Source organism: Lutra lutra, chromosome 4 (genome assembly GCF_902655055.1).
Source record: "Lutra lutra chromosome 4, mLutLut1.2, whole genome shotgun sequence".
Lineage (NCBI taxonomy): Eukaryota > Metazoa > Chordata > Mammalia > Carnivora > Mustelidae > Lutra > Lutra lutra.
The window spans coordinates 407817-427330 of NC_062281.1; the positions used below are offsets into that span (position 1 = coordinate 407817).

At 61.9% G+C, this 19514-nt stretch overlaps 5 protein-coding genes across 13 annotated transcripts in view; 3 read left to right on the top strand and 2 right to left on the bottom strand.

Annotated features, from left to right (window-relative positions):
* Positions 1 to 5658, bottom strand: part of PPP1R16A (protein phosphatase 1 regulatory subunit 16A) — a 41186-nt gene extending 35528 nt beyond the window's left edge. Inside the window, exon 1 of the mRNA XM_047724191.1 lies at positions 5538 to 5658. The gene's annotated coding sequence lies outside the window, so the exon portion shown is untranslated. The remainder of the gene's footprint in view (positions 1 to 5537) is intronic.
* Positions 4330 to 5988, top strand: LOC125099222 (translation initiation factor IF-2-like). Its single transcript, XM_047728635.1, has 3 exons — positions 4330 to 4354; positions 5040 to 5162; positions 5264 to 5988. Exons 1-3 carry the CDS (start codon positions 4330 to 4332, stop codon positions 5986 to 5988), a joined length of 873 nt encoding a protein of 290 aa, XP_047584591.1.
* On the top strand, positions 5766 to 10052 carry FOXH1 (forkhead box H1). Of its 3 annotated transcripts, none has more exons than XM_047724485.1 (4): positions 5766 to 6565; positions 7427 to 8131; positions 8517 to 8621; positions 8710 to 10052. In XM_047724485.1, exons 2-4 carry the CDS (start codon positions 7835 to 7837, stop codon positions 9535 to 9537), a joined length of 1230 nt encoding a protein of 409 aa, XP_047580441.1. In that variant the 5' UTR covers positions 5766 to 6565; positions 7427 to 7834; the 3' UTR covers positions 9538 to 10052. The 3 variants fall into 3 exon arrangements, with proteins under 3 accessions (XP_047580441.1, XP_047580442.1, XP_047580443.1); XM_047724486.1 differs by having other exon boundaries at positions 7438 to 8131; XM_047724487.1 differs by having other exon boundaries at positions 5766 to 8131; positions 8556 to 8621.
* A 24-nt stretch (positions 10053 to 10076) lies between these two features.
* KIFC2 (kinesin family member C2) lies at positions 10077 to 17139 on the bottom strand. 7 transcript variants are annotated; one of them, XM_047724481.1, is made up of 18 exons: positions 16784 to 17138; positions 16458 to 16539; positions 16115 to 16275; positions 15859 to 15997; positions 15573 to 15697; positions 15425 to 15490; positions 15211 to 15357; positions 14743 to 14820; positions 14512 to 14575; positions 14326 to 14435; positions 13805 to 13913; positions 13559 to 13716; positions 11713 to 11817; positions 11511 to 11632; positions 11296 to 11419; positions 11037 to 11166; positions 10686 to 10942; positions 10077 to 10599 (listed from the first exon to the last, which is right to left on the bottom strand). In XM_047724481.1, the coding sequence occupies exons 1-18, from the start codon at positions 16880 to 16882 to the stop codon at positions 10345 to 10347; spliced, it is 2331 nt and encodes a 776-aa protein (XP_047580437.1). In that variant the 5' UTR covers positions 16883 to 17138; the 3' UTR covers positions 10077 to 10344. The 7 variants fall into 7 exon arrangements, 6 of the variants coding, with proteins under 6 accessions (XP_047580437.1, XP_047580435.1, XP_047580436.1 ...); XM_047724479.1 differs by having other exon boundaries at positions 14512 to 14626; XM_047724480.1 differs by having other exon boundaries at positions 14512 to 14626; positions 15211 to 15339; positions 16784 to 17137.
* A 442-nt stretch (positions 17140 to 17581) lies between these two features.
* Positions 17582 to 19353, top strand: TMEM276 (transmembrane protein 276). Its single transcript, XM_047724490.1, has 3 exons — positions 17582 to 17918; positions 18059 to 18341; positions 18547 to 19353. The coding sequence occupies exons 2-3, from the start codon at positions 18249 to 18251 to the stop codon at positions 19030 to 19032; spliced, it is 579 nt and encodes a 192-aa protein (XP_047580446.1). The 5' UTR covers positions 17582 to 17918; positions 18059 to 18248; the 3' UTR covers positions 19033 to 19353.
* Positions 19354 to 19514: the final 161 nt, after the last annotated feature.

Genomic DNA, 19514 nt, shown 5'->3' on the forward strand with positions numbered 1-19514 from the left:
AGCTAAGGATGGCTTGTACTTTTTTTTTTTTTTTTTTTAGATTTTATTTACTTATGTGATAGTGAGAGAGAGAGCACACGCACACGAGGGTAGAAGGAGAGCAGAGAGGCAGGTTCCCTGATGCAGGACTCAATCCCAGGACCCCAAGTTCATAACCTGAGCCAAAGGCAAACACTTAACCAACTGAGCCACCCAGAGGCCCCACTATCCAGCTTTTCAGAGGAAAAAACACCTACCGACGCCTTGTCTATCACATGTTTATTTGACGCTACCATCTCCATCATCACTCCCACTTTGCACTAACTGTTCCTTGTGTCTGGAAAGTTCTTCCACCAGATCTTAGGATAACTCACTCCTTTTCTGTAGCTCAGGTCGCAATTTAAATACTGCTTCCTTAGAGGACTACTGTGGTCACCTTGTCACTCTCCTATCTTTTCACCCTGTCCTAATTGTTTTTTAAAGATTTTATTTATTGGGGCGCCTGGGTGGCTCAGTGGGTTAAAGCCTCTGCCTTCGGCTCAGGTCATGATCTCGGGGTCCTGGGATCGAGCCCCGCATCGGGCTCTCTGCTCGGCAGGGAGCCTGCTTCCCCCCTCTCTCTCTGCCTGCCTCTCTGCCTGCTTGTGATCTCTCTCTGTCAAATAAATAAATAAAATCTTTAAAAAAAAAAAAAAAAGATTTTATTTATTTATTTACTTACTTATTTATTTACTTATTTATTTGACAGAGAGAGAGAGAGCACACACACACGTGCGTATGCTCACAGGAGCAGAGAGGGCAGAGGGAGAATCTCGAGCAGAACCCTGAGCAGGGAGGCCAACGCCGAGCTCCATCTCACCACCCTGAGATCACGACCAGGCAGACTGCTCGGGGCACCTGGGTGGCCCAGTCGTTGGGCATCTGCCTTTAGCTCGGGCCCTGATCCCAGGGTCCCGGGATCGAGCCCCACATCCGGCTCCCTGCTCAGCAAGGAGCTTGCTTCTCCCTCTCCCTGCTGCTCCCCCTACTTGTGCTCTCTGTCAAATAATAAAAACTTCAACTTGGAAAAAAAAAAAAAAAAGAATCACCTGCTTAACAGACGGAGCCAGCCAGCGTCCCCACCCCGTTCTAATCTTTGGCATGCCATTTACTGTGTCCTCTGCTGTGTCCTCAGAGCTGAGCCTAGTGCCTGACCTGCAGGAAGTACTCGGTAACTGCAATCCTGGCACTGGGAGGCTGGTACAGACTGTAACCGAGGAGCCTCTGAGCTTGTGGGTGAGCTGGTCTGATGGAAAAGACCATCACTCAGCTGTGCCGCAGGTACACCTGGCCTGCAAAAATGGGAGGTCCATCAGCAATGGCAAGGCTGTGCCCTGTGCCCTGTCGCACAGGGAGGGGCATTCAAACCTACTGGACGGCAGCAGAGCTCAGCAGAAAACTGACCCTTCATCTGCGGCCTGGAGACTCCCAAAGCGTCACATGCAACCACACCATCCTCCCTTCCTTCTAAAATAGGAAAAGGTAGGGGCGCCTGGGTGGCTCAGTGGGTTAAGCCTCTGCCTTCGGCTCAGGTCATGACCTCAGGGTCCTGGGATCGAGCCCAGCATCAGGCTTTCTGCTCAGTGGGGAGCCTGCTTCTCCCTCTCCCTCTGCCTGCCTCTACACCTACTTGTGATCTCTGTCAAATAAATAAATAATCTTTAAAAAAATAAAATTGGAAAAGTGGGGCACCTGGGTGGCTCAGCCATTAGGCGTCTGCCTTTGGCTCAGCTCACGATCCCGGGGTCCTGGGATCGAGCTCCACATCAGGCTCCCTGCTCAGCAGGAAGCCTGCTTCTCTGTCTCCCATTCCCCCTGCTTGTGTTCCCTCTCTGGCTCTCCCTCTGTGTCAAATAAATAAAATCTTAAAAAACAAACAACAGGAAAAGGTTCAGGCAGGGGTGGGGGTTGGGGGTGAAGCTTACAGGACATGCCACACAAAGTCAACAAAACCACAACCGTCATCACATCACAGAACAGCCCAGGCTACAGGGAATCCCAGTGCAGCAAGACAGGGCTAAGCAGAGAGCACTGGCCTCAGGCTCTGGGAGCCACTTGGCAGGGCAACTACCCCACCACCTTCCACCTCCACCCTGCAGACCAGCCCCCTTCTATCTGCCTGGGACCTTGAAGATACAGTCACTCCTCTGCTCAAGCCCACAACCTCCCTAATCTTTCTGGATCTCCACCGACTTCCCCACTCAAACCAACTCCAACCCCCCACCTCCCCCACACACTCCTCTCCTTCACACCGAAACTTCTTTGAAGACTTGTCTGCAGCCTCCATCCCCGTGGCCTCACCTCCCAGGCGCTCCTCTGCCAGTATCCATTTGTTCAGTCTTCGGGCTTGTCATGGCTGCGAAGAAAGGACACAGCCCAGAATCCAACATCCACCAACAGACCTTACCATAACTGCCCTCACAGGGTTCCTGGCGGTTGACCTCCTGCTCCTCCGTGGGACCCCCGCCCCTGTAGAGCTGAAGAGTCCCACATCTCTGTCCTCCCAGCCTGCGGTGCTGATGAGCCTTGCCCAAGGCCACAGAACCTGCAAGGGTGGGGGAGGCCTGCTCTCTCCCTTCCACCACCTCATGGATTCAGTACAGCGGCAGCAGGACGCACACACGGAAAAGGGCTCAGAGGCCGGGGGGAGGGGCAGAGGGTGGGGACTGGTCAGCAGAGGCCGATGGGTGTTATTCCAAGTCTGTGAGGAAGGGTTTCAAGAAGGAAAGTACAAGAATCCGAGCTGCATTTCAGATCAATCGCTCTGAGGTGAGAAGGACGGGGCAAGCAGCGAAGACAGAGCCAAGACCAGGCAGGGGAAAGTGCTGCGATCCCAGAGGGTGAGGAAGAGTCCCGGAGGCAGGATCTTCGGTGGAAGGGATGGACAGGAAGGGCCCGAATCAAAGACATTTAGGAAGAAGTTCTGAGAGCCTGGAGGGAAGGGAAGAGCCCCCCAGGTGTCTTGCTTTGGCAACGCATGGACCGTGGCAGAGGCACTAGGGCGGGATGCGTGGATCCTCACTCAAGCAGGAGCCTGTGTCCGGCAATGGCACAAGCCGTTGAAGGTACTACGGCCCCTTGGGGTGGCTCAGTCATCGAGCGTCTGCCTTCAGCTCAGGTCATGATCCCAGGACTGGGATCGAGCCCCACATTGGGCTCCCCGCTCAGCAGGACGCCTGCTTCTCCCTCTCCCACTGCCCCTGGTGTGTCCGCTCTCTCGCTGTGTCTCTCTCTGTCAAATAAATAAATAAAATCTGAGAAAAAAAAAAAAGGTACCGCAGCCACGAGATCTGCCACGTCCAGCACTGATAACCGGCAGAAGCAGAGGGCATCTGCAGGCCCCAGACCCGTTAGATCCCTTTAAAAGGGAGGGTTTTGCAGCAAACGTCAGACTCTTCGGACAGACCCCCCTAGACAGACAGACCCCCTCAGTCCGACCGCTTCAGAAAGGCAGCTGCTGCCCAAGCCTCGCCCGGCCTCTCCCGGCTGGTCTCCGAACAGGACTGAGACACGGCCCTGCTTGAACAGAAGCAGCAAGTGCCCAGAGCTGACCAGAGCTGACGGGGGCAAGACCCGGGCCCCCTCTCAGCCGCCGCCCGCAGACGGACTTGGGGTTCGGTTCGTGAACTCCCTGCCCCCTTGTTATCTCGTTTGTCGTGTGCCGTGTAAGAAGCCAAGTCAGTCACACGGTGAAACGTCACTGAGTCTGGAATCCTACACCCGCTTTACGTTACCCTCGCTTCAGGACCGAATAAAGCCTAAAGCCGACACTGCGAAGACACGACTCGTGTGTGTGCCTTCGCAGCGGGCTCAGGGCACCCTCAGAAGTGATTCAGGGGCGCCTGGGTGGCTCAGTGAGTTAAGCCTCTGCCTTCGGCTCGGGTCATGATCTCAGGGTCCTGGGATCCAGCCCCGCATCGGGCTCTCTGCTCAGCGGGGAGCCTGCTTCCCCCTCTCTCTGCCTGCCTCTCTGCCTACTTGTGATCTCTGTCTGTCAAATAAATAAATAAGTAAAATCTTTTTTTTTTAAAAGTGATTCAATTGTGACATTTCCTCACAAGAAGCCAACAACATTAACTGCTAACCTTGAGTGTCATCCAGTGACCAGGAAGAGTGGGGACACATCAACTGCTACCAGGGCCATCCAAGTCCACCCAGCCAAACACCTCCCCGTATTTGGTGTGCTAGGTCACCGGACATTAGGAGGTTCGCCTCACCCTGAAGTACCAAAAGCACACACAGTGGACACAGGCTGTTGAGAGAGACCAAAGACTCGGAAATCCCCAGAACACAGATCTCAGTGTTGAGTCCATGGAATCAGAAACCCTCTTCCCAGGTACCTGCCAGCCCTTTGCTGCCAGGCGAGACCAAAGTCCAGGCACACCCCAGGCAGCTGAGAGATGAGGCCAGGACATACAGCAGAGCAGGGCAGGGGAGTGGGGAGGTGTTCAGCCAACTGGGAGGAAATCCAGCCCATGCATAGGGAGGGAAGGAGGGAAGGACCTTCCAGAGCTTCCTCATCCCAGCTTGGAACAAGAGCTTGGGGAGCTGGGAAAGGGGAAGACGACCATCACAATGAGGTGCCCAGTGCTACCCTCTGTGTAGTCTCCTTCCGGCAGTCACTAGCCCCTTAGAGAACCTGGCCTCAAGGCCCCGGAAGTGCACTAGGCAGCAGAGCCAGGAGCAGAGGCCTCTTCTGGGACTCAGGACAACCCCAATCCCGTCCAGGGAGAACACAGGGAAGCAAAGGCACCCTTGAGGGCTCCCTGCTGAGCCAAGACAGGAACTGAGAAGAGCAAAGTGGTGTCCCCACAGCCCGCTCCACCCCCAACTTCAAGATCCAGGAAGGAAAGCACAGCCAGAGCTCCGAGGGGGGACAGCCCTTCTCCAGCGTCCCTAAACTTGGAACGACTCCATACATGCCTCGGTTCTCTGCACCCATGGAGATTAATCCCCTCGCTGCCTCAGCCCCTGCTGCAGGGCCTTGAAGGGCCCCAACCTGTCCTGACCCTCCCCCACAGGCCTGGAGCACGGGGCCGGGCCCTGGGACGCACTAGTGCTTCTCACCCTGACCCTGGTCTGCGAGGTGGCGCCCAGGATCCCCACCGGAGGCCACCGGAACCCCGGAGAGGCTCCAGTTTCTGGTCTGGCCTCGCTCCAAAGCCCTCACAAAGCCTGGGCACGTCCCTTCCCCGCCGGCCGGAATCCCCGGCCGCACGTCTCGCGCCGCCGACCCGACCAACAGGTTGCAAAAACGAAGACGAGTCCGCACACAGACCCCGGCGAAAAGCCCTCCGGGCGGCCTTCCCCGCACAGCAGCCACCCGAGAAGCCGCTCCCGACCCGCGGCACCGGGCGCCCAGGTGGGGCCTGCAGGGACTCGCGCGCCGGCGCCCGCCTCCCCGAGGGCCGGCCGGCCAGGGCTCCCGAGGACGCCGCGCTCGGCCCTGCGCCCCCGCCGCCTCTCCCTCCCCGGCCGGCGTCCTCTCCCGCCACGGGCCCCGGAAGGCCGCGCCTCACCTTGCGCCGTGCGCACTGCGCCGCAGCGCCGGGAACCCGTACTGGTCCACCGCTCCCGCGGCCCCGCGCTCCTCTGGGCGCCGCGGGGGCGGGCCCCGCGCCCGGCTCTCGCCATGGCAACGCTACACTTCCGGCCCGCGGGGCCCAGAGCCGGAAGCCGCGGCGCCCCATGGGAGCCCGGGGGCGGGCCCGATCTTCCAGGGGGCGGGGCCCGCCCCGAGTGGAGGGCTGCCGGCGGCCTTGCGCGAGCCTTTTTGTGGCGGGGGCGTCCTCGACGCGGATGGGTCGGGAGGGGCGAGCAGTCAGAGGGTCCCCCCTAGGGAGGGCGGCCGTCTGTGCTGGGCTTCTAAGACATGGCCGGGGTCCACCCGACAAAGCAGAGTCATCCCGGACGGAGGGACAAGCATACCTGAAAGGGGAAGGACCCGGTGCCCGGGGCCAGTGGAAGTAACGGAGGCGGTGGTTGAGGGGGCGGGGGAGAGCGGCCACTTAGGAGTAGCGGGGCTCGGGGAGCCCTGAACGTCAGGCCAAGCAAGGGAGGACCCGTGGAGGGGACGTGATGCCTTAAGACTAGGAGGGAAAGACTTCTCTGCTGATGGAGCGGGGCTGGGAGCCCGTCCGTAGTGGCCGCGCGGTGAGACGTGAGCTCAGCTAGAGCTCCGGGGACGGAGCAAAGGGACACAGGGTCGGAGGAATCCCCAGGACGTCTGAGAGGAGTGTGAGAGTGAAGGGGGCGGTGTGGTGCTCCGCATTACATCATCCACCTTGCCCCAGACTCCCCAGCGCCCCTTCCCTCGGCGCCTCACCACCGGCTGGCTGCGCACTGTGCGCTGCAGGCTTCCAACCACTCAAGAGTGTAATGTTGCGGGGGCGGGGGGCACCCAAGAAAAGCTGAATTCTTGGAGTAGAGTGGTACAAAGTGTGTCCCTGGGCTCCTGTGGTTTCCCTTGGGTCTGGGGACGGTGACACCAGCACCAGCCACCACTGCTAGGGTCCTGGGCCCAGTACCCCCTTGGGTAAACTTGCTGGTAAGAGGCAGGGCTGGTCTTCCGGTCATGGTACAGACCATAGGCCTTAACTAACTCAAAATCCTTAACGGATCAGATGGCCAGAGAGAAGGGGAGAAGACAGAATTGGGTCTGGGAATCGAGAGGACCAGTAAGTCTCAGGGCACCTGCCAGAGGCACTTTTCTGGCACCACACTTCTGGGACAGGTCCTGTTCCTGCTAAAACCCTCAGAGGTTATAGGCAGGCCTGAACAGAGGGTGCTCGCCCCTCAGGCCTCCCCAGTCTGAGCCTCCACTCTCTTCCCTATGCCCCTCCTCCACTCAGGCCAACCCCCACCTGCCTGGGGAACATCTCCTTCTACCTAGAAGGCCCTGTGGCTCCTTGGGAAGCCTTCCTGTGTACTCACACAACACACCTATGCTCTCACCCCTATCCAGGGAGAAGCCAGGTGGTCCTTGCATCCTCCCCTGGACAGGAACTATGACCCATGAAGCTGTATCCTCAAGGCCTGGCCCCAAGAGGTGTCCAGTAAACCCCTCCAGCTAGGAGATCTCTTCCTCTTCCTACAAACACACACCCAAGAGCACTCCCCAAGTGCCCCAGAAGAACGAGGGATATCCTTCTGGATAACAACATGTAGAGCTCTGGGTCCAATGGACCAAAAGAGAGAAGGGAGGTAAGCCTGCCTCCAAAAAGTCCTCTGGGGCCAGGAAGGGCAAGTGAGGTACACGAGGAATAAGGAGAGCTGGTCAGCTCCCGCTGTTAACGGGCACCAGGGAGGGGACAAAAGGGACCTCTTAGGCCTCGGGAATCCACTGGGGACCCACAGCAGCCCCTGGGAAAATTACTTGAATTAAATGTGTCCCTAGTTTGTTCCTGAGGTTTCCTCCAGGAGGCCCTCCGAAGACCACCTAGGTCCCGGAAGCTGCTCAGCCTTGAACTCTGGGCAGGCCCCACCCATTCTTGGCAGGTCAACTGTGGGTAAATCAACCCCTTCAGCTCTTAAATGGGCGCCTGAAGCCCAGCCCAGCCCAGACAGAATAAAGTAACCATAAGTCACAAGGCCTATTCCAAAGGCTTTTCCTTCCAGCTTGTAGGAGTTGCTGAAGGCAGCCTAGGGGTGAGGAGTGAGGCCTGGGTGGCCGCCGGCAGCCCCCATTGGAATCTTCCCTGCCCCTCCCTTCCAGATTAACTGAAACCTGCTAATTGTGGCAGCCCTTGCCTGCTCCCCTCCCCCACTGCCTATTCCTCCCTCCCTCTGCCTCCCTTCCCCTCCCCCTTCCATCCGAATGATAAAGGGTCTGGCCCGCCAGGACCGCGGGCCTCAGGCCCCCAGCCTTTCCTCACCACGCTGCCCCATTGCCCTGCCTCCACCGGGCCAGGCGCCTGCCCGGCTTGCGCGCCCACCCTACATGGGGCCCTGCAGCAGCCCACGCCTAGGGCTTCCTGGGTCGGACTCGTCCTCCCAGCCCCCCAAGAGGAGGAAGAAGAGATACCTGCGGCATGACAAGCCACCCTACACCTACTTGGCCATGATTGCCTTGGTGATCCAGGCCGCACCTTCCCGCAGACTGAAGCTGGCCCAGGTGAGAGGGACCCCCATTTCCCCTCACACTAAGGAATCGGACCTTTCGACAGACCCGTCCCCCACCTACTCCTAGGCTCAGACTCCAGCTCCGCTCCCCACCTGGCCCTGACCAGCTAAGCTCAGTGCGGCCAGTTCAGGCCTGGGCACAGGGGAAAGAGCAGAGGTGCAGAGGCAGGACCCTTCCCTCGGGGCTTTTTTCCTTCCAGCCTAGACGTATTCTGGATGGTGGGGGCGGGCAAGGCCCCTAAGCCCGGCTGTGGGGGGAGGGGCGGTGCTGCCCCCTCCCCTCCCCCCCCCCCCCCCCCCCCCCCCCCCCCCCGCCGCCCACTGCGTCCTGGCTCACGGCGCACCCGGCCAACTGGCCGGTTGGTGGGTGGTTTCAGATCATCCGTCAGGTCCAGGCCGCCTTCCCCTTCTTCAAGGACGACTACGAGGGCTGGAAGGATTCCATCCGCCACAACCTCTCCTCCAACCGATGCTTCCGCAAGGTGGGGTAGGGCGAGGGTCGGAGCTGGGGCGGAAATCCTGTGTGTCTGGGGTCGGATGGCCCCACCCAAGCCTCCCCACCCTTTCCAGGTGCCTAAAGATCCGGCCAAGCCGCAGGCCAAGGGCAACTTCTGGGCAGTCGACGTGAGCTTGATACCCGCTGAAGCGCTGCGGCTGCAGAACACCGCCCTTTGCCGGCGCTGGCAGAGCAGGGGCGCGCGGGGAGCCTTCGCCAAGGACCTGGGCCCCTACGTGTTGCACGGCTGGCCCTACCGGCCGCCCAGTCCCCAGCTGCCACCCAGTCCCCAGCCACCACCCAGTGAGGGCTTCAGCATAAAGTGTTTGCTAGGCGATACCAGGGAGGGGGCACCACGAAGCAGCCCAGGTCATGCAGGCTCTGGGCACAGTGGGGAGGTGATGCCCACTCCACCCCTGCCCTCTGAGAGGCCTCTGTGGCCCCTCTGCCCCGTTCCCGGGCCCAGGAGAGCAGATGCGGAGACTTCCCAGGGGGGAACCAGCAGGCCCTCGCCCCTCTCCCCTGAGCACAGAGCCTGGCCCCTCCACTTACTGCAGGGTTCTCCAGAGCCTGGGGCGCTGTCCGCTGGGAGTCACAGGGCCTCACTTTGGGGGCAGCTGCCCACCTCCTACTTGCCCATCTACACTCCCAATGTGGTGATGCCCTTGGCTCCACTACCGCCCACATCCTGTCCCCAGTGTCCACCTTCAACCAGCTCAGCCTATTGGGGGGTGGCCCCTGAAAGTCAGGGTCCCCCAGGGCTGCTCTGGGATCTAGATGCCCTCTTCCAGGGGGTACCACCCAACAAGAGCATCTATGATGTGTGGGTTAGCCACTCCCGGGCCCCAGCTGCCTCTACCCCAGGCTGGCTACTCTCCTGGTACAGCCTGGGAGGCTCCTAGGGCACGGGAGCTTTCCTCTCCTTGCCCTTCCTGCCACCACTGGCGCGTTGGGGAACCAAGGCCAGGAGGCCCAAAAGGAGTTGGTGGCCAGGGCAGCCTGAAGCATCAGGCACCAGCGGTACTGAGAATCCATGCTGTTTATTGGACTGCCCCCCAAAGGGCTGTGATCTAGCGGGGCACCACCCCGGCTGGCCCTGATGGTCGTCATGCCTCCCTTACCCCCAGAGACAAGACTGGAAAGAGTGGGGGCTTTGCTTGCAGCAACCCCTTCCTGATCCCACTTTCTCTGTCCATCTATCCTTCTTTCTACCCATCCATCACCATGTGTCACTTCCCCTCCCTGGCTCCAGGCTGGGGGGAGGGAGGACCTAAATCTCAGCTCCAGCCTAAAGTCCTGTCCTCCCTCATCTGCCTGGGAATGAGGTAGCAGCACCTTTTTTGGGAAAAGGAAATCAAAATCCTACTTGGTTTTGGTGGTGGTCGTGGGGAATATAACAGTAAAGGAGTACACAACATTTTAATGCCAAGTCTGATTTTTGGTGATGGGGTGGTGATTGGGCTAACCACTTGGCAGGGTCCACCTCCCGCGGGTCTGGCATCCCCCGCTGTGTGCCGCGATAACAGCAAATGGTGATAAGGAGGGAGCGGAGGGCCTGGGGGAGGGAGGGTCAGACCTGTCGCTGCGCTAAGTACTCCTCACTCATGGGGCAAAGGAACCAACTGGGGGGGGGGGGGAGAGGGGGGCTCCCAGAGATCAAGGAGGTTGTGAGGGTGTAGGAGCTCTGCCGGCAGAGGCGCGAGTCCAGGCTAGGAGGACACGTTGTTTTGGGTCCCGAGAGCCGAGCCGGAGTCGCTCTCCGCGCCGGGACTCGGAGGGCTGCCGGGGGACGGCGTGGGCGTGCAGGGGGTCCCGGTGAGGGGCGTGTCGGTGCTGAGGGAGGAGGGCGTTCCAGAGCGCGGGGCCCTGCAGCGCCGGGCGGGCCCCAGCTCCACTCTACCCACGCGCTCGGCGAACTTCAGCGAGCACACGGTCTCACCCAGGTCCTCGGGCCGCGTGGAGATCTGCGGGGGAGCGGCGCTGGTGGGCGGGCCCCGAGCGGGCGGGGGCTGTGCGACCCGTCCCCCGCCCCGCCGCCGCCACCGCCCACCTGCAGCAGCAGCACCGCCGTGGCGCCGGGTCCCAGCGCCGGCTGCAGCAGGCGCGTGAGCTGCGAGTCGCGGAAGGGCACGTGTGGCCGGCGGGCCCGAAGCGCGGCCATCACGCCCCCCAGGGCCAGCAGCGAGCGATTGATGGTCCGGGCCTCCCGCAGACGCTGGGCGCTGTCTCGGTCTCCCCGCGACGGGCCGGCTGCCCCCGCCTTCCAGGCACGCTCGGATCCCGCCAGGTCCACCAGATGCAGGGTGCCTGCGGGGGCGAGCGAGCCCGACGTGGAGGGATCCCTGGTCTCGGGTGCCGCGAGCCCCCACGACCCGCGGGGCTCGGGTGCGCGCCTCGGTACCTGCGGTGCCTGGCCCGCGCGGTGGGGACGCCGCGCGCAAGGTCAGCGTGACCAAGGCATGCGACCGAGAGCTGTGCGGGTTCTTGGTGGTGGCGGCAGTGGCCCGGTTGCTCCTCCCCAGGCTCAGCATCTGGAGGGCGGAGCGATAGGACCTGCCGGCTGCGGGATCTGCGTCCCTAGGTGGGAGCACAGGCGGGGCCTCGGAGGGCTGCTGGGAGGTGGGAGGGGGCGGGGGTGCGTTGCCACTGGGCAGCCTTACCTGGTGCAGCGTCTCCAGGTTGGGCACATCCCAGTAGGTGAGGCCAGCCACCTGAATGCCCCCCTGGCCTGCTGGGCCCTGCCTCACGGCCAGCCGCTCAGGAGGCCCTGGGGCTAGGAGATCCCTGGTGAGAAAGGGAAGGGCTTGGTTTCTGAGGTTCCCACGGGAACTGAAGAGCACAAGGTGAGAAAAAGGTGCTGTAGCATGGCTCTGACCTGACGGCCTCATTGTAGATCTCCACCATGCTGAGAGTCACACGATGTTGCCCTCCGGTCCCCATCTCCTGGAACAGCGACTGCAGTGCCCTAGGAGCTATGCCAGGGTCCTCAGGTGGGCCCTGGGACAGGGTGGGGCACCACATCAGACTCACATCCCAGCCCCTGGTCCCAGAAGCCACCCAGGGTCTCCCCTTCCCACCTCCATACTGTAGGTCTTGCCTGTCCCCGTCTGACCATAGGTGAAAATGCACACACTGTAGCCATGGAGGCAGGACAGCACAGCTGGTTCCAGCTCCCTGAAGACCTAGGGGTGGGAGGGGTGGGGGGGTCCTAAGCCCCAGAACCAGGACACAGAGCGAATGAACGAAGCTTGATTTCCCCCCGGGAGGATGGCTCTGGGGGCACGGTGGAAGGGTGGCTCTCCCCCAAAATTAAGAAGGCTCCCTGGAGGAGGTGGCATTTGCAAGAATTTGCCAGGCAAAGACAGGAAGGAATGCGACAGAAAAAAGGAGCAAGCAACGTGGAGCACTGGGATTCCGAGGGCCACTTGGGAGGCCCAGGGGAGCAGCAGCCAAGGACCCAAATGCTGGGCTTGTCTGCCAGGTTCAAACTCCAGGTGTGATGGGAAGCAGAGTGCATGGCATCCTTCTGGGCTAAGGTTTTTGCTCGGTGAGGTGATGAGTACAGTGCCACCTGTCGCAAGGGTTCAAGGGGAGCATGCACCTGAGGACTGGGAGCAGTACTCGGTGCATAACGGGTGAGCCCGAAAGGGCTCCCCAGCTGTGTGGGATGGTGGTTTGCCAAGCTCACTGGGACCCTGGCCTGAGAGGGTCCACAGAGAGGCTGCTGAAGAGGAGGTGGCACTGGGACCCCGGTCCTGTTGGCCACCAGACCCAGCAGCAGCCTTTTGAGCAACAACATGGCCGGCTCTTGTGCCCAGAAGGTGGCTGGTACCCGAGAAGCCTGCAAGTTCTACTCAGCGTGTTCACGGCTGGCAAGGAGGGCAGAACCCAGAAAAGCCAGTGAGGTCACTAAGACCGTGAACAGAAGGAAGCGCTGCAGGTGACTGATAGGGGGACTCTGTGCTCTGGCACGGATGGGAAGCACAAGTGAGCGGGCTCAGTGAAATACGCCTTTGGCTCCTTCATTCAGACACAGTGAATTGGAGGGCCCTGTCCAGAGGACTGCCTGGAGGACAGCAGACGGGGCCTGCACAGGGCTGAAGTTTGGGATGCAGGCTGAGACCAGGGGTGGCATGTGAGATAGAGAGAGAGGGTGAAAAACAGCTGTGGTGCTCCAGGAAGTGGGGGAGGGTGCCCTGGCCATCTGCCAGACCCTCTCCTCACACTGTGTCCCTGCGAGGCCAACACAGGTCTGCTTGCTCCCTCCCTTATGCGATCGCCTCTGGTTCCTGAACTCTGGAGAAGTTCTAATGGCAAATTCTATGTGGACAGTGACAGGGAGTATATGAAGCAAGGTGGTGAGCGGTGGGCAGGAAAGGGGAGGAGGGAAGGAGAACGGATCTGTAGCGGGTCTGTAGCAGGCAACCAGAGAGCACTGAGGCTGCCCAACTGCCTCCTGCCTGCCCTCACAGCCGCCTGCTCCACCAAGGCCGGGAGAGTAAGCAGCCGGCAAGCCTGGGTGGAGGAGGTTACAGCCCTGTCCCCATCACAGCAGCACCCGAGCCGCGCTCAGCAGCCAGCTCCCTGAGCAGTGGCCATCATCTCAGACAAGATCATTTTGCTTAGTTTCCTGGTTAAAAAAAAAAAAAAATTGCTTTTTAAAATGTTAACCTTTCTGTTAAACCAGAAGGCTTATTTCCACCGGAACTGCAGAGCTTGGTCAAATGATGCAAAGAGAAAATTCCAGAAGGAAAGGAGATGGCCAGCTAGGCTCTCATTCCTGCCTCCCAGAACCTCCTGCTCCCTTCCCTTCAATGGCTGGAGTTCAGCCACTGGGAAGGCAAATGAAGGGGAACCCAGAGCCTCTTCTCACTCAGGGGCAGTAGGAGGGAAGGGCAGCCCAGACGGAGGGCAGAGCATCACCTCCTCCTGGCTGGCCTCTGGAGAGAAGACCCAGTCCAGGCGGAAGCGACGCTGGCGCCCTCGATAGCAGGTGGTGACAGTGCCACTGGGGCCAGGCTCCGAGCTCACCAGGCTGGAGGGTGTCCCTGGCCTCAACCGACACAGCACACGGATATTTCCTGGGATGGAGATCACATCAGTGGTCTGCCTCCCAGGCCCTAAAGCATGGGGAGGCCCCCCTTCCTCCACTGTCCAAGCCTGCCATACCCTTGAGCTCCAGCAGCCGCCCTGGGCATCCAGTCGGGGGCCCCCGCTGCTCCTCAGGGAGCTGAGTCCCACCCCTGCCAGCTGATAGTGCTCCCAGGGCCCAGGATACCTGGCGGAATAGGGATGTGAGGAAGGGGGCGTGGTCGAGGCGAGGTGGGTGGGGGTGCTAAGAACATAACTTTCAGTGGCTCTGGGCCCCTACGGGGACCATTCTGTGGGCCCAGGATGGAGACCCAGGACCTGAGGACAACAAGGGAGAAAGACACCTGTCTCCTATGGGGTTGGCAACCCTGTGAGGGATTTACTGTTACCCCAATTTGCACAGACAGAAATGAGACCGAGAAATGAGATCACACCCAGGGTGTGGGAGATCACAAGCTGTTCTGATTCCAGCGCCTACCAACCCCCTTACAGAGGGTAGCCCCCCGAGGTGGGGAGAAAGAATAAGGGGTTCCCCATGGGCGAACAGTCACCAGGCTACCCAGAGAGCAAGTTCCAGAGAGGGGGCAGATGGTCCTGACCTGACCCCGGGCTTCACTGAGCGAACACTGGCAGCTCTGGGTAAATGTGCTGACCAGTCCTCGGAGGTCCCCACAGCCCTGGCGCAGGCTAGCCATCCGTGCCCGGAGTCCTGGCAGGGAGAGTTTGTTGTGAGGGAGAGCCCGGACCCTCTGGCTTTCCCATGAGCCCTTGGTCCCCGCCCTTACCTGCCAGCTGCCCGTGCATCTGCTGCAGCTCCCTTCGACAGTTCTGCTCTGTCTCCTGCTGGAGCTGCCGAAGGGCCCCCCGAAGGCCCTGCAGCTGCACCTCCTGCACCCCCAGCTGCCCCGCCCCACCCCACCCCTGTCACTGAGGAAACAGGGCACTTACCGGGCCTGCCTCAGACAACCCCCCCTCCTGGTGCCCCAGCCTTCCCAGCCCCTGGGCTCAGTGCCCACCTGGACTTGAAGAGCTTCTGTGGTGTCCTGGGCTTCCTGAAGCCGACCCTGGAGCTCCACCAACGCCTCTGCCTCCTCCTGCATGGGGAGGGAGGGCAGGGGGGCAGGGCAGCCGTGGAGCCAGGAGCCAACGGCGGAAGGGGGGGCGTGGGGGGGTGAGGGGCATGCCAGCAGCCCCATTTCAGGGATGGGGATGTCAAGTTGAGAACAGCAGACTGAACTGGTCATGAGTCCCCGTTTCCTGACTATACAGGTCCACGGGACAGGGCAGAGGTGTCCTCCCCCGGGCACTGGTCTCCTGGAGGGGACTACCTTGCGCAGACCTTCCCAAGGCCTGTCCACCCCCTGGGGCTCTGGCCCTGAGAGGTCAGAGAGGGTTCCAGCAGCATCAGGCCCTGGGCCATGTTGCAGGTAGGCAGGTGTTCAGGAGCCCCAGACTGCGGGAACGGTAGTGGCTAAGGAGGATACCTGGGGGGCCCTGGCGGAGGGCGCGGGGCCCCAGTGCAGCAGGAGGTCCCGCGTGAGGCTCAGGCTCTGCTTCAGAGCCTCGTTCTCCAGGGTCAGATGCTGAACCCTTTTCTCTGAGTCTGTCGCCCCCTGGCGGAGAGAGAAACCCTGGAGACGCACCTGAGAGTCAGGGGTCTCTCTCGACCCCCTCCTGGAACCCCACCCGACGCCTTACCACTCCCAGGCGCAGGCGGCCCAGCTCCTCCTCCTGCAGTTCCAGCTGCTGCTTCAGCTCTTCCAGCTGGGAAGGAGGGGAGGGCACAGCGTGGAGCATCTCCTCCTAATCCCCCACTCCAGTCCCGGGTGCCTGCTGGACCCCTTACCTGCCCCAGGATGAGCTGCTCCAGCCCCTGCCAAGCCCTCCGGTCCTCCTCCAGCTGGGGAGGGTTCTGCCCTTGGGCCTCATCCCTTGGTGAAAGGGAAGGGCTTTCTTCTCGAGATGGGGATCCTGGGGTGGGGTGGGCCAGTTAAGACTGACGAGGTCTCTAACCAGGAGGAGGGGACGCCTAGGAACAGGTGGGCATGAGCCCCCGAACTGTGGGCCACTCCGTTTCTGTGGGCTTCACTCCCTCCACATGCACCCTCTACAACGCACTACGCCTGACGCACCCACGGGAGTGGGGCACTGCCCCTCCAACGCCGGCTGAGTCCCCTGGGACAGGGCCTGCCTTCCCCTGGGGCTCCGAATCCACGCCAGGAGGGCCAAAAGCTGACCAGTCACCGTCAACAGTGGGGGGACATCGCTCGGCTGGAAAGGACATAAGAACCGGACCAGAGGAGACTGAGGTGGTGACACGCACGGGGAGACAAGAGGACTGTGCAGAGAGAAAGGGTCCGCGGGAGAAGGACCCTCAGCTCCGCTCACCTTGGTCAGGTCAGGAGGACTCCCGGAGCTCTCTTCCGCCCCCAGCTGGACGGAGAGGAACTCAGCAAGACGCACGAGAGCCTCTTCCAGGGAGACCTCCGTAGCGCGGCCTTCGGCTCCCTCTTCCGGCCCATCCTCAGATTCGGAGCACCCAGGGAGGCCTGGTAGCGGGACAGCGAGGCTCGCGGCTCACGTGTCGGAGGCCAGGCCACCCGGAGGCACCTGCTGGGCCCCCTCCCCCGCCCCCCCACCAGAGGTCGCGGGCAGCCCCTTCCTCTCTCGGGCGGCGGGTTCCCTCCTGGCCCCGGGGACGCTGCGCTCCCGGCGCACCGACAGCACCTACCGACCAGGCCTGTCAGCTCCGTCCACAGCTCCGCCGTGGGCTGGTCGGGGCGGCGGCGACCCCCGCGCTTGCAACCCGCACTCTGGGGAGGGAGCAGCGGGACTTCTGAGCATCGAGTGCGCAGCCCGTGGGGCCCCCTCCCTCCGAGACCCGAGGCCAAGGGCGTCGAGGTCTCCGCTTCCAACACCACATCGCAGACGGGGTCCTCCGCACGGACCCCTCCCCCCGCGCCAGCACCCCGGGAACGTGCGCTGCGCTGGACCGCCAAACCCGCTCCCGGGAAGGGGGGCGCCGGCCGCGGGCCGCGCCGCGCGCGCTCCGCTCACCTGGGCGGGGTCCTCGGGGTCGCCGGCCGCCGCAGCCCCGCCATCCCTACGGAAGAGGCTGTAGAAGATGTAGATTAGCAGCGAGTAGAAGGCGTACATGGGCGCGCGGGGCGGCAGAGGGCCCCGCTTCGCGCCGCCCCGCGTCCCAGCGCCCCGATTCCGCGCCCGAGCGCTGCGAGACCCGTGCGCATGCTCGGGGCGGCCGCCCCCACGGCCCCGCTCCCGCGGGTGGAGGGCGCGCGCCCGAAGAAAGGGGGTGCCGAAACCCGAGCCCCCGGGGCCGCACCCGGACACCGGCCCCGCCCTTCCCCCGCGTCCTTCGCTGAGACCCCAGGCTGAGAGCGCCCACGGCCTCCACACACCCCCTCCTCCGAATCTTTCCCAGCCTTCTGGAGGGGGACCCTATCGCCCTCGCCCCTTAGAGCCCACAGCCCGTGGGAGGCCAGGCTGTCAGCCCCACGTAACTCCCTCTCCTCATAGCCCCGCCCAGCCCCGCCCAGCCCTTCTGCCAAGCCCCGCCCCCTGGAACAGCCCCTTCCCTCCCAGCTCCTCCCAGAACCCCCTCTCCCCTCATAGCCCCGCCCAGATCCCTTCACAGTCTCGCCCCCTAAAATAGTCCCTTCCCTCCCAGCACCGCCCAGACCTCTTCACAGCCCCGCTCACACGCCTCTCAGTCCCGCCCACATCCCCTAACAGCCCATCCTCTCCCCTCACAGCTCCGCCCACGACCCTCCCCTTTCATGGGTCCTTACCTTCACAGCCCCTCCCCTCACTACAGATCCCTCCAAACCTTCACGGTATTATACCTCAGTCGTGGGACAGAGCTTTCTCCCCCTAGTCCCCTCTCCGCCCTCAGAACCTCCTCCAGCTCTCCTGGAACGCCCCCTTCGCCCAGACCCCGCCCCCTGCCGCTCTAGCCTCCACTCCTCTCGTTGGCTTGAGCCCGGCCAACGCTGGGCTGGAGACCCAGCAGCAACCTGCGAGCAAGGGAGCGGACGAGCTCGCCGGCGGGCGACTCTGGCCTGCAGCTCGCCGCTGCGTCCGGCCTCGCAGCTCACCCGCCGCTGAGAGACTGCGCCGTAGCTGCTTACAAGCCCGGTTCCGAAGACGGCGCCTCCCAAAGCGCAGGAACCAGGTCGAGTGGGCCTAGCGCGCGACTCTCCCCGAGGCCCGGCACCCCTACCTCGATCCCAGGGCCCAGAACTCACGCCCACCCAGGTCAGGTTCGCTTTCTCCCTTCTTCTGCCGGCCTAACTAGCTGCTTCTTCCCCACAGTTGCGTCCAGGGGTCCCAGGGGTCCGGAAAGTTTCGGATGAGCCTATCCCAACACTTAGAAATGGGGCTCTGGAACCTGGGAGTCCAGGAGAGTTGCCTTTAGGGCTCTGGTCGCCGGCTTCTGCGTTTTCTTCCTCTCCAAAGTTTTGGATCCCCTTCCTGTGTCACATTCACTACCACCCGAGGTGCCATGGCCCCCAGGCCTTGGAGTGAGTGGAGCACGACCCTGTCCCACCTGGCACTGGGAGTGGTGTCTCTCCATGCAGCCGTGAGCACTGCCCAGGTGAGTACACTGGAGTTGGGTGGGGTGTGTCCCACTCCCAAACTGTAAGGACCTGCATCAGGTCCAGTTGCCCTGACCAGGGAGACGGTGGTGGGAGGTTGAGTCTGAGGGCCAGGGTTGCATGAGACCCCCAGACCTTTCCCTGCTTAAAGGAAAGCCCTGGCTTCTTTTTTCCCCACATCTCCTCCTATCCCTATACTGACAGGCAAGTCGAGGGGCCGCTGCTGGCTTCCTGCTCCAGGCGTTGGCCTCTGCCACCGTGCTGGCCCCGGGGCTGGGCACAGATGAAGACTGTCTTGCTGGAGCCTGGGTGGCCACTGTCATTGGCCTGCCTCTTCTGGCCTTTGATTTCCACTGGGTGAATGGGGATCGCTCCTCTGCCAACCTGCTTCTGGGAGGAGGGATGGTGCTGGCAGTGGCCGGTGACCACCTTGGTGCTGAGGGCCGCTCTGTGGCTGGTCAGGCAGTGGTGCTGGTGGTTGCAGTAACCATCCTCATTGTGGCCGTTTTCACAACCAACACTTATGGAATGTGGGGGGGCGCAATGTTGGGTGCTGCAGCCCTCCTGAGCCGGCTGGAGGAAGACAGACTGCTGCTGCTACCAAAAGAGGACGTCTGTCGCTGGGCCCTGGCCGCAGGCAGTTGGGCCTACCACCAAGCCCTGCACACACAGCGACTGCAGTGGGAGTGATGTTTGGGGATTAAAGTGGGGCTTCTGCCCTGGCTACACCTCCCCCTCCCACAGGGCTGCTCCTGTGGGCCTCCTCCCCTAGGATGGACTCTCTTGCCTCCCAAAGAGAGCTTGCTGCAGGGTTGGCTCGCGCCCGGATGGATGCCTTGGTCAGGAGGCTGAGTCTGGGCACTGTCCCTCCTCTGGCTGAGTGTGGGCACTCGCCTAGACTAGAATGAAAGAGATGGGGCCCCAGGCCCATGTTGGGACCTGATGCTGGGCAGGCCATGGTTTTGGATCCAGAGAGAGGCTTGGTCTCCAATAAACCTTAGGAATATGGAATCTGCCCATTCTTGAAAGGGATCGAGGGGTCCTCCAGTGAGCTTTCTAAAACTCCAGCGCAGCAACTGGTTTCTTTGTGCAAAAAAAATGGATGTCCTGGAATTAGCCCTGGGCCTCGCTCAGCCTGAACTCCTAATGACACCCTTGTCAGGAGGACCGTT